The 17,513-nt window shown below is 36.0% G+C and overlaps 1 protein-coding gene across 2 annotated transcripts in view; it reads left to right on the top strand.

The window, feature by feature from the left end:
* LOC122106690 (UDP-glucuronosyltransferase 2B31-like) overlaps positions 1-17,296 on the top strand; it is a 28,576-nt gene extending 11,280 nt beyond the window's left edge. The window contains exon 7 of one of the 2 annotated variants that reach the window (XM_042678162.1): positions 17,143-17,296. In XM_042678162.1, coding sequence (XP_042534096.1) covers positions 17,143-17,236 — 94 coding nt within the window. In that variant the 3' untranslated portion in view covers positions 17,237-17,296. The remainder of the gene's footprint in view (positions 1-17,142) is intronic. The other variant, XM_042678161.1, reaches the window with a different exon arrangement.
* The last annotated feature ends 217 nt before the right edge of the window (positions 17,297-17,513 follow it).

Raw genomic sequence — 17,513 nt, 5'->3', positions numbered from 1 at the left:
ATGAAGCTCAATAAATTCTTCGTTCCTTCTACATCTAAGATATATATGATTAACATATATGGTTAACATATTTAATATATGGTTAACACATATAATACATAATGTATATGATTAACATAATATCTCATAGAAGGTTGTGGTGTGTCATAATTATATCCAGAGGAATTATATTATACAATTACAAAGTATTATACAATTACAAAGTATTATACAATTACAAAGAGTTTATTATTATATTTTTCTTATTCTTAGCACAATTGTCATTATTTAATTCTATTGTAATAATTATAATAGATCAGCTTATATTATATAATATTCTATATTGTATGTATTATATTTGTGATCTTCTTATAATGAACATCCCTTTTCTTTCTTCTTATTTGTTCTTTTTCTGAAAAGACTATGGTTGCATCTTTCTAATTTTGCTAATGAAGACACAGAAAATTTTGGGAAAGAATATTTTTTAAAGATAAGGTCATTTTTGTCCTAATCTAAACACAGGCTGCCTGACCTTGATCAGTAACAAAAAAAGGACAAAAACACATGTAAAACTTCTAATTTCTGACATGTGGGATATGCTTAAGTAAAATCACAGGAATCTCGAGGCCATCCTGAATCTTTCATATTTAGGAAGCATATTTTCACCATCAACACAGTCCAGATTGAAGGAAAGTTAACTGTTTTTTCAGGTAAGAAAGACATGATCTGCAACCTAAAACTATTCTCCAGCCTTGAGCATGAATTTATTCAAACAATAAATTAAAGCACTGATTCTAGCAGAACTACAAGTTTGGTTCACCACGAAAATGTCAAAAAAAAAACTTATGTAGATAATTGACACATTTTAAGAGAAAAATAGAATAAGTACAGTGCTAAATAAAACGAGAACATTAAATCATGCATAGAAATGAGAAATACTTTCAGTTCAACTTCTTTTGATATATCTGTTAAAACATGGATTATTTTTCACTTGAGCCCAAGTGCAAATTACCAACCAATCCTACAGGAAATCTGATATGAAAATTGATGAAGGATATGAAAGGATAATGAAAGAAACAAAAAGGAACAAGAAAATAAAAAATGGATGATCATAATCACTGATACATTTTTTTTGTCAGTCATGGGACCTGAACTCAAGGCCTGGGCGCTGTCCTTCAACTTTTCAGCTCAAGGCTAGCACTCTACCACTTGAGCCACAGGACCACTTCCAGCTTTTTCTGCTTATGTGGTGCTGAGGAATCGAACCCAGGGCCTCACGCATGCTAGACAAGCACTCTCCCACTGAGCCACCTTCCCAGCCCCAATTATTGATATGTTGAACTTCATTACTTTAATTGAGTCTTCCTCTGAATGTATTTAGACACTGAGAAAATAATGTATTTCAAGTTCACAATATACCTTCACAAAAGTATATTCAATTGAATTCTTGTCTCCTAAATATATATCATAAATGTGTGTTAATTTTGAAGAACATAATAAATTCCAGGATGAAAGGATTAAAATTGTACAGTGGGGAAATCTGAGAGGTATATACGGATTAACTTAATATACATTTTATACTCTCAATTTTCTTAAACTGAGTTTGTTTTCTATTCATAAGGATAAACCAGATGGGGAAAAGCTATCCACATTATTGATAAGTATGCAGAGGTGGTAGAACTCTACTCTGCAGAGACATATCAAATGCACCATCAACAGAGGAATAGTTTTAGTCAGTGAAGCGATAAAAGCACTGATCACAAGTTACTTTCAATGCTGGTACAGGTCATTAGGCTAGCTCAACATCTTCAAGAATCACATTGCTTTGGGAGACATAGCAGTAACACAGTAATCTTTTTACAAACTAATTCCATCACATTACATCCTATTTGAAGAGTGTTATAGACAGAAATATAGAGTCTGTCTTGTCTTGTTTGGAAGCTTTATCTCTACAATTTTTTACAAAATTCTTTCAAATATGAACTTTACAACATTGACTAGCATTATAAAGTATACATTTAAGGTTCAAAGGTTTGGTCATGATTTCATAGAAAAAGAAGAATAATTAATATCAAATGTGATGGTAATTGTCTCAATAATTGATAATTGCAACTTTCAAAATGCCAAAAAAGTTTTGCCTCCCCTAAATTTCTCTTTAGTGGGAAGAGTACTATAGTTTGCATCTTGTATGTCCCCTTAAAGACCTCTGTGCTGAAAACTCACTGACTTTGTAGCACTATTGGTTTGTAGCTTAACTTGAAGGAAGAGAGGCACAGAGCAAAACAGTTATAACACAAGAAATGTGGCCCTGAGGGGGATATTGGAAACCCATGTCCTTCACACTACGTTCCTTTAGGTTTCCTGAGGGACTGGCTATGGTGCATACTCCCAATATGATATTCTCCCTCACCACAACCCCTACCCCACCCCAAAAACAGAATCATGAAGCAAGAGGCATGCCATGTCACCAGAATCATGCCACATTTAATCTTCCCCACACATAAACTAATTACCTCAAGTATTTTGTTATAATAACAGAAAACTTACACGTAATGGGAGGAGTAATAGAGCAATAAAGAATACTAATTGTTAAACTAGCAACTCAACATCCAAAGTGGTATGCACTGAGGACGCAGAATGAGAATAATTCTCAAACCATTCCAAGCAAGCACGTTTGGCCAGGGGCTTTCAAAATGATGTGATTTAATCAAGGGTTTGCCCACATCTCTACTAGTAAAAGGTCTGTTGAGCTTTTCCCATTGTTGTATAAGAATCCCCTGTAATACACAGAGAGGTAATAACAAGGTGGCCTCCCAGCCAGTTATACACAGCATATTCTTCTGGACCATTAACTTTGTATGAGGATAATTGGCACATTCAATAATTTAAGAAATAGAATCCTCTAAGCATGTAAATATACATGTAAACATCTGGATTATAAACAGGACACTGTGGTCTATTTCAATGAAATACTAAATTCCAGCACCATAAACCAGAAAAAAAAATCAGCATTTCTTGACTTCCTGCAACTCCCCCCAAAACACGCCATAAATCATGATAGTTAAGAAACACAGTTTCAACTGCACAATGACTTCATCTATATTTCTATGGAAAGGATTCCCTATAAAAGCTTCCTGATTGCCCCTTTATTTCCACACTACTCTAAAAGATCATACATAACTAATAATAAATGGAATGTATTTATAATTTATAATCAGTTGTTTCACTTATAAAATAAGAGTTTAAAAACTTTAAAACATTAGGGTATCTACATTTTTATATGTCTTTCTGCCAATTACATGATCAGATTATAATTTGGAGTGTAAGTGACACATTAACCTCCTGGTTGATTTACCATTGGAAAGAGCAACATTAGGTCTGGGCACAGGTAACTCAAGACTGTCATCCTAGCTACTCAAGAAGCTGAGATCTAAAGGTCATGGATGGAAGCCTGGGCAGGAAAGGTAAGAATGTTAACCCAAATTGAGCACTAGAAAACCAGAAGCAGACATTTAGCTTAAATGGTAGAGCACTAACCCAGAGCCAAAAAGCTCAAGGACAGCACCCAGGTCCTGAGTTTAAGCCCCATGATCAACAAAATAAACCATCAGGTTGCAGTAAGATTATATATGCAATGCGTTACCATTTTCTACTGAGGCAACATATGTGTTACTTTAAGTCTACACGTTTTAGGAAAATACTCTTTTGGACATCAGAATACAGTCCCTGCACCAATATGCGCACTGTGGATGAACTGGTATGGAATAGTCATGAGGTGACTGTCATCATCAATATCCATTCTCATCCATTCCACCAAAGCAGCTGCTATTAAATTTGAGGTTTACTCTCTATCTTTACGTGGAGATGCTATGAAAGATTTCTTCGTAAAACAGACCTAGAAATTGGCAAAAGAATTTCCCAAATATTCATTGTGGAAATTTTATCCCAAAGACTCAATTTTCTTTAGAAAATATTCTGATGTTCTCAAAAAACTCTTGAGAGGTGTAGTCTGTAGTGAAAGAATTGAAAAAAAAATTACTTCTCCTTGAGTAGATTAACTTCTACCTCAGGAAATTAAAATATTTTCCTATATTGACAAGAGCATTCCTTCATATTTCTGTCAATAGCAACACCATACTAGGCCAAAAAATAGTTGTAAATTCAAGGTTTCCCTTGTTTCCACATTTTTTTAAAATTGAAAATAAGATGAGGGGGGAGGCATGTGACAGTTACATAGGTAAGACAATAAGTACATTTATTTTTAATCATTGTTTCACCGTCTTTGTTTATCTCCCACTTACCTCTCCCTATCCCCCAATCAAGTTGTAATGTTCATACCCAACATAGTATCAAGTGAATATCAGCATTACTGTGGTTCATAATTGTTCTGCTATTTCTGTTAGTCCCTTTCCCTTTCACATAATATACATATTGCATGTATATTATGCAAAGTATGAGGAACAAAAACCAAGAGAAATGAAGAAAGAAAAAACAATAGAGAAAAAAGAACCAGGTATATGCAAGGTCTAATGAGAACATCTTGTTGCCATAAGTTGGAATTCATGTTAATATGCTTCATTTTATATATCGTCCTTTGGACTACACACTTGGGTTGTTGAGATCCCCTGTTAAGAATATCATATACATATTCTAGTTCTTACAAATGAGGGCGCTCATGCAACCTCATTTCTTTTGGATCTGGCTTACTTCATTTAATATAATTTTTTCCAATTTCCATTTCCTTATGTGTAGAACAATGTTATTCTTTCTGATTGAAGCATAGAATTCCACTGTGTATATATACCACATTTTCTTGATCCATGTATCTACTGAGGGGCATTTGGGTTGGTTCCATGTTTTGGCTATGGTAAATAATGCTACGATGAACATTGTCATACTGGTGAGTTTAGTGTGGCCTTGTTTGTGGTCATTTAGGTAGATTCCCAGAAGTAGGATTGCTGGGTCATAGGGGAGCTCTATGTGTAGTTTTTTGAGGAACCTCCACACTGCTTTCCAGAGTTGTTGAACAAGTTTGCACTCCCACCAACAGTGTAGTAGCATTCTCTTTCAGTCACATCCTTGCCAGCATCTGTTGTTAGATTTCTTGATTAGGGACATTTTAACTGGTGTAAGGTAGAATCTCAATGTTGTTTTGATTTACATTTGTTTTCTAGCCAGAAGTCTCTTGGCCACTTGCATTTCCTTTTCAGAGAGGTTTTTCTTAAGGTCTTTAGCCCATTTTTTTAATGAGGTGATTGTTTCTTTGGGGGTTTGATTTGGCATAATTGAATTTCTTGATCTGTTAGTATATTTTAGATATGAGACCCTTGTCTGTTGTATGTGTGGTGAAGATCTTCTCTCAGCCTGGTGGGTTTCAATATATTTTGCTAGCTATGCCCTTTGCTGTGCAGCAGCTCTGCAGTTAATGCAATCACATTTATCCAGCCTTTCTTTGATTTGTTATGTTTCTGGATCTTTATTAAGAAGGGTTGACCTGTGCCAAGGAGCCCTAGTGTTTCTCTTATTTCTTCTTGTAATATTTTCAAGGTATCTGCTTTTACCTCAAGGTCTTTGATCCATTTGGAGTTGATTCTGGTGCAGGGTGATATATAGGGATTTAACTTTAGTTTTCTATTTAAGCAATACTGCCAGCACTATTTATTTTTATATGTTTTTTATTGTAGAAATACTGTACAGAGGGGGTAGAGTTGCATAAGTAAGGTAATGAGTACATTTCCTATTGAGCATTGTTACTTCCTTTGTTTTTCCCCCCACATCCCTTCCCTCCCCATCTTACCCGCTCCTCCTTCTCACTCCCAGTTATAAAGTTCATTTTCAACATAGTGTCTTGTACATCTTATTGTTACAATGGGTCAACCTGTATCATTATTTCAGCATTTTGTTATTTCCCTTCCCCTCCCCAAATTATAAAAATGTATAAACAAGATGCAGGGCACCAAATCAAATACAGTGAAAACAGGGGTTATATGATGGGGGAAGAACATACAGAAGAAACAAAAAAAATCATATAGTACATTTTAAATACGTTAAAAGCAATAGCAAGAAGGAAAAACTTGTGTCCCTATCTTAGGGTTCATTTCACTTAACATCATGTTATAGCTTTTGAACTTTTCTGCTTGTCCTAGACATACACTAAGTATTACATATAAAGGAAACCATGAAACTTATTGTTTCTTTGGGCCTAGCTTACTTCACTTAATATAATTTTTTCCAAGTCTTTCCATTTCCTAACAAATGGGGCAATATCATTCTTTCTGATGGTGGCATAGAATTCCACTGTGTATATATACCACATTTTCTTGATCCATTCATCTCCTGAGGGGCATCTGGATTGGTTCCATATCTTAGTTATCGTAAATAACGCTGCAATAAACATAGTTGTGCTGGTAGTTTTAGTATAGTCTTGTTTATGATCATTTGGGTAAATGCCCAAAAGTGGGATTGCTGGGTCATATGGGAGCTCTATGTGGAGTCTTTTGAGGAACCTTTACACTGATTTCCAGAGTGGTTGAACAAGTTTACATTCCCACCAATAGTGCAGTAGGGTTTCCTTTTGGTCACATCCCCTCCAGAACCTGTTGTTATTAGATTTCTTGGTTCTAGCCATTGTAACTGAGGTGAGGTAGAATCTCAATGTTCATTTGATTTGACATTTCTTTTATGGCTAGAGAAGTTGAGCATTTCTTCATGTGACTATTGGCCATTCTTATTTCCTCTTCAGAGAAGTTTCTTTTGAAGTCTTTAGCCCACTTATTAGTGGGCAGTTATTTCTTTGAGGATTTGTTGAAGGTGAATTTAATTTTTTGAATTCTAAGTATATTTTAGATATGAGACCCTTGTCCAGTTGTATGGCTAGTGAAGATCCCAGTCCGTAGGCTTTCTATTGATCTTGCTAGCTAGGTCCTTTGCCATGCAGAAGCTCTGCAGTTTCATGCAATCCCGTTTGTCCAACCTTTCTTTGATTTGTTGTGTTTCTGGGTCTTTATGAAGAAAAATGTGCCCTATGGCAAGGAGCCCTATAGTTTGTCCTATTCCTTCTGTAATGTTTTCAGGATGTCTGCTTTGACTTCAAGGTCTTTGATGCATTTGGAGTGGATTCTGGTGCAGGGTGATATATAAGGACCTAGCTTTAGTTTTCTACAGGTGTTTAACTAATTTTGCTTTTACCATTTACTGAAGAGGGCCAGCACTATTTATTGAAGAGGCTGTCTTTCTTCCATCCTATATTTTGGCTACCTTTTCAAAGATTAGGTGGCTGTACATCTGCAGGTTCATTTCTGAGTCTTCCAATCTATTCTAGGTCCTCAGACCCATTCTTGTGCAAGTACCAAGCTGTTTTGAGTCTTATTGCTTGGTAATAAAGTTTGAGGTTCGGTATTGCAATTCCTCCAGCATTGTTCTGCCTGCTAAGGATTGTTTTTGCTATTTGGGATCTTTTGTTGTTCCATATGAATTTTTGGACTGTGTGTTCTATTTCATTGAAGAAAGAAGTTGGGATATTGATGGGTATTGCATTGAATTTGTATATAGCCTTTGGCAATATTACCATTTTCATAATGTTAATCTTTTCAATCCAGGAACATGGAAGGTTATTCCACTTCATGAAGTCTGCATTAATTTCCTTTCTCAGATATTTGAAGTTTTCATTTCTTTGGTTAATTTGGTTCCTAGGTATTTTTTTTAGGATATTGCAAATGGAGTTGTTTTCCTTATTGCAGTCTCTCTCATCTCATTGTTGGCATAGAAAAAAGCTACTGCTTTTTATGGATTGATTTTATACCCTTCTACTTTGTCAAAGTTTTGGATCAGCTCAAGTAACTTGGAAGTGGAGTTTATGGGATTCTCTAGATATAGGATCATATCATCTGGAAAGAGTGAGAGTTTTACTTTGTCTTTTCCTATTTGAATCCCCTTTATGTGTACCTCTTGCCTTATTGCTCTAGCTAAGAATTCTAATACTATATTGAAGGTGACTGGAGAGAGCAAACAGCCTTGTCTTGTTCCTGATTTTAGAGGAAATGGCTTTAACTTTTCACCATTGAGTATTGTACTGGCTGTAGGCTTGTCATATACAGCCTTGATAATATTGAGGAATACTCCATAGATTCCTAGTTTCTCCAGAGCATTCATCATAAGGTGTGTTGGATCCTGTCAAATGCTTTTTCTGCATCTATGGACAATCATGTGGTTCTTGTCCTTGCTTCTATTGATGTGTTGAATTACATTAATTGATTTGCATATATTGAACCAACTTTGCATCCCTCAAATGAATCCTGTTTGATCATAGTGTACAATTTTTTGATTAGTGATTGAAGTCTATTGGCCAGAATTTTATTGAGAAGTTTTGCATCAATGTTCATCAGAGAAATGTGTCTATAGTTCTCTTTCTTTAATGAGTCTCTGTCTGGTTTTGGAATGAGGGTTATGGTGGCTTCATAGAATGAGTTCTGTAGTGAGCTTTCATTTCTAATTTCATTGATGAGTTTGAGGAGGATAGGAGTGAGTTCTCCTTTGAAGGCTTATAGAATTTGGCTGTGAATCCTTCTGGGCCTGGGCTTTTCTCGGATGGGAGGTCTCTTATTGATGTTTCTATTTTGTTACTTTATATGTGTCTAGTTAGTTGGTTTAAATCTTGATTTAGTTGGGGAATATCAATTTTTGCCAGAAAATTTTCCATTTCTTCCAGATTCTTTAATTCATTACCATAAAGTTCTGCAAAGTATTCCCTTATCATGTTCTGAATCTTGGTAGGTTCTGTGGTCATGTTTCTGTTCTCATCTCTGATTTTGCTTATTTGAATGTATCTTTTTTTTTTTTTTCTTGCTGAGGTTTGATAAGGGTCTGTCAATTTTGTTGATTTTTTTTTGAAGAACCAAGTCTTTGTCTTGTGTTAATTCTTTCTATGGCTTTTTGGTCTCTAATTAATTTAACTCTTATTTAATTTTAATTATTTCCTTCTGTCTACTGGATTGGGGCTTGGCTTGTTGCTTTTTTCCAAGGAGCTTAAGGTGTATCATTAAATTGTTAGTTTGAGCCATAGGTACTCAGAGCTATAAATTTTCCTCTGAGAATTGCCTTTGCTATTTCCCAGAGGAGCTGGTGTTTTGTGTGCTCCTTTTTGTTAAATATCATAAAAGTCTGAATTTACAATCTGATCTCTTCTATGACCCATTGTTGAATCAACATTGTGTTGTTGAGTCTTCATGTGTTGCAGGATTTTCTATTGTGGCTTTTGGCATTGAGCTTGAATTTTATTTCATTGTGGTCTGAAAGGATGTATAGAATAGTTCCAATATTTCTGAATTTGCATAAATTTGCATTATGCTCTAAAAATTGGTCAATTTTAGAGAATAATCCATGAGCTGCTGAGAAGAATGTAAATTCTGGTGTTGTTGGATGGAATGTTTTTCTATTGATCCTATACAGATTATAATATTGTGGTGGGATGTCCTATTCTGGTCTGGTCAATTTGTGGTTTTAAAGGCTTCTTGTATCTGGATGGGCCTATTCTTCTGGATATTTGGGAAGTTCTCTGCTAGTATTGTACCTAATCCTTTGGCCTTCCTCTCCAGGCCTCCCTCAATACCTATTAGCCTCAAATTAGGCTTTCTGATAATATATTATAGTTCCTGCTACAAGAATGGTTTGAATATCTGTGTTTTTTTATGCAGTCTAAACTATCTTCTTTCAGAGATTCTGTGTCCTGCCTCCTCTCTCTGTTCTGCTTTCAAAACTTTATACTTTGCTATTTATCCCCCTTCCCTCCTGTTATTCAATCTTGATGGTTACCAGCTTTTTATTAAGGTTTTCTTTTAGGTCTCTTATGGACTGCTTTACCTCCTGGGGTTGCTTTTCAGTCTTCTCTTTTAATTCTTTTAACTGGGTGGCCATGTTTTCATTGGACTCTTTCTCCTTCTATTGGAGTTCCTTCATTTTTGGGGGGGGAGGGGTAGAAGTCTGGTCGTGAGGTCTGAACTCTGGGCCTGGGCACTGTCCCTCAGCTCTTCAGCTCAAGGCTAGCACTCTACCACTTGAGCCACAGCGCCACTTCTGGCTTCTTTTCTTTTTGCTTATATGGTGCTGAGGAATCGAACCCAGGGCCTCATGCATGCAAGACAAGCGCTCTACCACTGAGCCACCTTCCCAGCTCCAGTTCCTTCATTTTTTCATTTGTGGAATCCATGAATTCCTCTATTTTTTATTTTTTGTTTTTTTGGTCAGTCATGAGGCCTGAACTCTGGGCCTGGGTGCTGTCCCTCAGCTTTTCAGCTCAAGGCTAGCACTTAGCACTAGAGCCACAGTGTTACTTCTGGCTTTTTTTTCTGCTTATGTGGTGCTAAGGAATCAAACCCACGGCCTCACTCATGCGAGGCAAGCATTCTACCACTGAGCCACCTTCCCAGCTCTTTTATTAATTTTTGATTGGCCTCATCATATTCTTTTTTTTATTATTGTGAAAATACTGTACAGAGGGGTTACAATTACATGGGCAATATAATGAGTACATTTCTTATCAAGCATTGTAGCCTCCTCCTTTGTTTCCCTTTACCATTCCATCCTCCCCCAAACCTCCTCCCCCCCTCCCGATCAAAGTTGTAAAGTTCGTTTTCGACATAACGACTTGTACATCTCATTTTTACAATGGGTCCACCTGTATCCATATTTAAACGATTTGTTTTTCCCCTTCCCCTCCACAAAGTATAACAACATCAAATACAGTGAAAGCAGATGTTATGCCATGGGGGAAGGACATACAAAGCAACAAAGAAATAATCTTATAAATGTGTTTGAAACAATTGCATGAAAGAAAAAAACATTTGAATACATATCTTAGGGTTCATTTCCCTAACATCAATTTAACTGACCTTTTCTGCTTGACTCAGACATATACTAGTTATTGCAAATAAGGGAAACCATGGGACCTATGTTTCTTTGGGCCTGGCTTACTTCACTTAATATAATTTGTTCCAAGTCTTTCCAATTCCTAACAAATGGGGCAATGTCAATCTTTCTGATGGAGGCATAGAATTCCATTATGTATACATACCACATTTTCTTGATCCATTCATCTACTGAGGGGCATCTGGGTTGGTTCCATATCTTAGCTATGGTAAATAAGGCTGCAATAAACATAGTCATGCTGGTAGCTTTAGTGTGGTCTTGTTTGTGATCATTTGGGTAAATGCCCAAAAGTGGGATTGCTGGGTCATAGGAGAGCTCTATGTGGAGTCTTTTGAGGAACCTCCATACTACTTTCCAAAGTGGTTGAACAAGTTTACACTCCCACCAACAATGCAGTAAGGTTCCCTTCTGTCCACATCCCCTCCAGAATCTGTTGTCATTGGAGTTCTTGATTTTAGCCATTCTAACTGGGGTGAGGTGGTATCTCAATGTTGTTTTGATTTGCATTTCTTTTATGGCTAGAGAGGTTGAGCATTTCTTCATGTGTCTACTGGCCATCCTTCTTTCCTCTTCAGAGAAGTTTCTCTTTAAGTCTTTAGCCCACTTATTTATTGGGCAGTTGTTCATCATATTCTTGTATAGTCTTGTGCTGGGTTTATTTACCAGCCATGCTTTTAAATTATTTTGAGCATATCCTCTAGGTCATTCCCTGACTGCTCTATTGCCTATTTATGTGGAGTCAAAGTTGGGATTAGTTGACTGGCCATGTTTCTTGTGTTTCTGTGGTTATTTCTATCCATCTGAAGACAAGAGCTACTCTGATTTGATGACTCTTTAAGGACAGGAGCCAACCCAGAACCATGTAGATGTATAGAGTATTTGATGTTCATCATTTTATTTGGTTTTGTGAATATTTTTCTTCATTGTTTTACTATTCTTCCTAATGTATATTGCTCGGTTCATATATGTTTGTGCAACCTTAGTTATCCTTCTGGTTATTTACCACTTTTATTCCTTGATGATTTGCTAAGATAAGAACTTTATTTTACCACATTATATATATTTTTAGCATTGCATTTTAGCTCAATAAGTGATTGGCTTTGTAAAATATTTTAGATAATCAGTAAAACAAAAGTGCATTCTGCTGCTGCAGGTTGGAATACACTAATATGTCTATTAAGGCTACTTGATCTCTAGTTTAGTTAAATCTGATCTTTGTTGGACTTTGTCTGAATGATTTTTCTATTAATGAAGGTAGAGCATGGAAATCAAATCCCTACCATTCCATCAGAACATAGTTTTCCCTGTTCACTTAGTTGTATATATTTTAGGAAGTCAGTATTCCATTATGGGATGTATTTATCATTAGATATACCTGATGGATACTTTCTCCTATATAGCAGTCTTATTGTGTTCTGAATGATTTGTAGTTGCAAGCTATTCCTCAAATATGAGCAACTAGATATTCCTGTTTCTTTTTGAGTACTATTTTCTTGGACTATCAAAATAAGTATATAATTTTTAGTTTATGTGTTTCATGGTATGTCATTCAGATTCTATTGTTTAGTTGGAAAATTAAGATCATTTACATCTAAGGTTATTACTAAAAGTGTACACTGGTACTGGTAATCTATTGCCCTTTTCTGGGGTTTTGTGAGTGATCTATATTCATGCCTTTCTTCCTTAATTTTTAAAAAATAATCATTAGCATTGTAAATAGAGTGCAGTTACAAACTCACTCTAATTCTAACTGGAGAACCTACATTAACAATTAATACAATTGTAAACTAAGAGACTAAGAATAATTTCTCAGGGTATCTACCCAAATCAAAGTGTGAATTTTCTGTTTCTCCTCTTCCTGTCAAATACATGAACACTTGTATTACACTTACACAACTACACATAATAGAATTGTACTGTTTCATATTTTACAAATAAAATACATTATTTAGTGAATTGAGATCCAGATATTTTAACAATTTCACAAATTTTCCTCTGCAGTTGTTCTTTTGTGATGAAGAATATTCTATCTTCACAGAAAATGGAAAAGTTTGTCCAGAGCGCTGTAGACCAGGGTGTGGTGGTGTTTTCTCTGCGCTGAATGGTCAGTAACATGATAGAAGAAAGAGCCAACACAATTGCATCAGCAAAATGTGTGAATGTCTGTCTCTCTGTCTTTTTATGGGCATTAAACTCAGGGGAGTAACTCATAATTGGTAACAATTCTGCTCTAGCTGTTTGTTAGTCTGATTGTTGTTTTATTAAATACTGGTTATAGATAATTTCTTACATGAATCTGACCATGAAAGTTACCCACAGTTTAGACTTGCTTAATTCTGGAAGACTTCATCAATTTACAAGTCAGAATAATATTTTTGTATGCTTGTATGCATGTGTTGTGTGTGTGTGTGTGTGTGTGTTTCTGTCTGACTGTGTGTCTGTGTCAGTGTCTGTGTTGTAACATTGTCATTCTATAGGAAGCCAGGATGGCCTCAAATTCATGATCATCATCCTTCAGCATTTGGAATGCTGAGATTTCAAGACTCCACTTTCATTCCCAACCATAAGTTATTTTGATTTCAGTGCAAAAGAATGATCAGAACCTTGAGAATAGTATGAAAGTCTGAAACAGGGCAAACAGGGACTAAAAGGAATCTCTAAGGATGAAAACAGATGATCACTAAGAAGATGAGGAAAGCAATGAATTAGGGACGCATGAACGCTCCCTCCATAAATGACACTACTCCAGCTCAGTATAAATTTCTTTCAACCTAAGATCTCACTAATTACTCTTAATAAAATAAAAATTCAGTGTGTTTGAAAAAATAGAGCATTAAGTTAAGATGGTTGAAATCTTACTCTTGTGAACTGCATGAACATTTCTGTCCTTTCAGTTTGCAATTTGCTTTACTTCAAAAAAAATTCTAAATGGTTTAGTTTGTTAAACAGCAAAACAACAATCAAATCTCCAATTCCTGTTATATTTATGCATATTAATGCTTTGGTTCTATCACTGGTAACTAAGACTTTTAAATTTTCCTGACTAATCCTGTTAGAACAAGAGAACTTTATTTTGAAATGTATACATATTCTTAGATACTAAGGGCTATGATTATCTTATTCAGAACAATCATAAAAAAGCAATTACCTTCAAAAGTACCAGTGAAATATAGCTGTTTATTATCCAAACTATCTGGAACAAGAAAGATTTGTTACTTGAATTATTTCAATAAATATATTTATTTCATTTATACTATTATCAATTTTGTCTTATGATCTGTAACATTGTGTATGTATTTCTCCCCCTTTATCATGCTTGCATAAATAAAGCACTGTATTTTTTTAACTGTACTGTATATGAGTATAGCAGACACATTGTGAATAGCATGTTACTTTGATATGTTTTGGAGGCACTGGGTTTGAACTCAGAGCTTAATATTCAGCTGGTTTGCTTTTTCAACGGGCATTCTACCACTTGAGCTATGACCCCCATCCTACTTTTTTCAGGTTATTTTAAAGCAAAAATCTTGGGACTTTTCTGTCATGTCTAGCTCAGGCTCCTGGGGTAGACAAGTTTATAGGAAGAGCCACCAACATCTAACTCTTATTGATTTTCCTACAAACATTGAGCAAACTAATCACTATTTCGTGAGCTGTATTTTCTCTTCCAGTTTTGGAAAATCAGTGTGTTGGGCTGAGAACTTGGCTGAGTGGTAAAGTGCTTGCCTTGCATGCATGTGGCCCTGGGTTCAATTCCTCAGCACCATAGAAGCTGAAAAAGCTGGAAGTGGTGCTATGGCTCAAGTTGTATAGCACTAGCCTTGAGCTGGAGCTGAGGGACAACACCCAGGCCCAGAGTTCAGGCCCCACGACCGGACACCCCCCCAAAAAAAAACCAAAAAACTTAATAAGAACAATATGTGATAGATTTAGTCTCATATCCAAGAAGACTATCAAAAATACACCTTTTTTTTGGGTTGGGGGAGGTCCAGTCGTGGGGCCTGAACTCTGGGTCTGGGCACTGTCGCTCAGCTCTTGAGCTCAAGGCTAGCGCTCTACCACTTGAGCCACAGCGCCACTTCTGGCTTTTTTCTTTTTTCTTACATGGTGCTGAGGAATCGAACCCAAGACCTCAGGCATGCAAGGCAAAAGTTCTACCACTGAGCCACCTTCCCAGCCCCTGTTCTTAGTAAGTTTTAAACATATACAATGTTGATTCTGAGAAATGCAGGGGATGTCTTAATTAGATAATGTATGCTAAACCTTATGATGCAACATACATTTCCCTAGTTTTTGATGCACTTCAGTTTATTTTTACCTGGTGTATTACAAAAGAATACTAAGATTTGTATCATTAGGTCTGAAAACAGCCATGTCAGTGAGGTTTTTAAATCATAAAGAGAAAAGTCACTTCAATTGCAATTGCTACAAGCTCCTTTTTTTTTTTAATTGTGAGAATACCATACAGAGGAGTTACAAGTACATGGGCAAGATAACGAGTACATTTCTTATCAAGCATTGTTGCCTCCGCTTTGTTTCCCCTTCCTGTCCCTTCCCATACTCGCCCTCTCCTCCCACTCGATCCTCTACCCCCTCCAATGTTGTAAAGTTCATTTTTCAACATAACTACTTGTACATTTCATTGTTGCAATGGGTCCACCTGTATCCCTAGCTAAACGGTTTGTTTTTTCCCTTCCCCTCCACAAATTATATCAACATCAAATACAGTGAAAGCAGGGGTTATACTGTGGGGGAGGGACATACAAAGCAACATAGAAATAATCTTATAAATGTGTTAGAAACAATTGCATGAAAGGAAAAAAAACAAAAAAACATTTGAATATTTATCTTGGGGTTCATTCCCCTAACATCAACTTATCTGACCTTTTCTGCTTGACTCAGACATGTACTAGTTATTGCAAATAAGAGAAACCATATAGGCTCCTCCTTTAGCACTTTGGAATTTACACTTAATTGCCTAGGTATGCACATGTTCACATTACCTATTGGACATAATCATTTCAACACAAATCGCATGTGCCTGCAATGCCTCGATGCAAACAGAGATAAAACAATATTTGAAAATGTGAATAATTAAAACTATTCAAACTAGAGTACATTACTTCTCACAAGGCAAGAAGAACTCAATCATTTCTACTTTTCCATTTCCTATCCTTCGGTTGTGTCATAGTAAGCAAGTAAAACGGAGAAGTTTCAAAAGCAGTTCATAAAAGGAAAAGGCAAGCCATAGGGTAATAGTGGAACAAGTAAGTGATAGGGTGAAGAAATAAAAGGAGAGCTGGGTGCCAGTGGCTGATGCCTGTGATTCTAGCGACTTGACAGTCTGCCATCTGAGGATTGTGGTTTGTGGTCAGGCCAGGTACGAAAGTCCACAAGACTCTAAATAACATCCAGAAAGTCAGAATGGAACTGTGGCCTCAATAGTGGAGTTCTTCCCTTGTGCAAAGAAAGTTGAAAGACACAAAGGAGGAGGCTGCAATGCTTGGTAAGAAATGTACGCATTATCATGCCCATGTAATTGTAACCCCTCTGTACAGTATGTTCACAAATAAATAAATAAAAAGAATACTAAAAAAAAAAAAATAAGAAAGTTCAAAGACAGTGCCAAAGCCCTTATTCAAACCCTAAAACCAGACCAAAAAAAAAAAAAAAGTTAATCAATGATAAAAGATAAATACAAATCCTTGGGGGGAAAGCTGTTTCATCAAATTATTTTTTTATCACTAAATTACAACACAATTCTGAACTTTGAACAACTGGTGTATCAATGATTACTTACTGAATAAGTTGAGCTTCGCTTCTTAGAAATTTCCCACTTTCTACTTCAGAAATTCTTGTTTTTAACAAGGTTTTTTTCAAATGATTAAATCCAGTGTCATTTAGAAGTGCTTGCCTTTTATACAAACAAGTCCATAAATACAGCAGAAGAAAAGAATTTTCTTTTCTTTCCAAATTTTATAGAATCATTTTTATCAACTACAGAATAGTACAGTATCTATCTTTTCTAGTTCATTCCACATATCTATGTCAATTTGGTTTACCTTTAGTTATAAAAAGAATGCTGTGTGGTTGTCAACCATTCACCAGGATCAGCCTATGAATCCACTGGATCGAGCTGTCTTCTGGATTGAATTTGTCATGTGCCACAAGCATCTGAGACCACTTTCTCACAGCCTCTCCTGGTACTAGTACCACCCTCTGGATGTCATTGGATTCCTACTGTTTGGCTATTATTACTTTCCTTGTCTCAAAATGTTGCTTGCTTGTTTACCAAAAGTTTCTTAAGATGGGAAAGAAGAAAAAGAAGGAGTAGAGCTTTCAACACCTCAGGGAATGGACTAAGACCATACTAAGCAAGACCATCCTAATGATTTTGAGCACAGTCTAACTGGGAGATTCTTCTTCACATTTTACCTATGTCTTAGGTATTTTCAAATGGATCTTACTCCTGACTAAACATGAAGTAATGTACAATTTTAATTTCAGAATTTCCCCAAAAGGTACTTGACCTGTTTATGCAGTTATTATAAGTGAATTAACCAAGACCCATGGAAATTTGAGCATGTTAAGTTGATAGAAGCATAAAATCC

This window comes from Dipodomys spectabilis, unplaced genomic scaffold, assembly GCF_019054845.1.
Source record: "Dipodomys spectabilis isolate Male_0828 unplaced genomic scaffold, ASM1905484v1 ptg000043l, whole genome shotgun sequence".
NCBI lineage: Eukaryota > Metazoa > Chordata > Mammalia > Rodentia > Heteromyidae > Dipodomys > Dipodomys spectabilis.
This window is presented reverse-complemented; position numbering and strand designations above follow the sequence as displayed.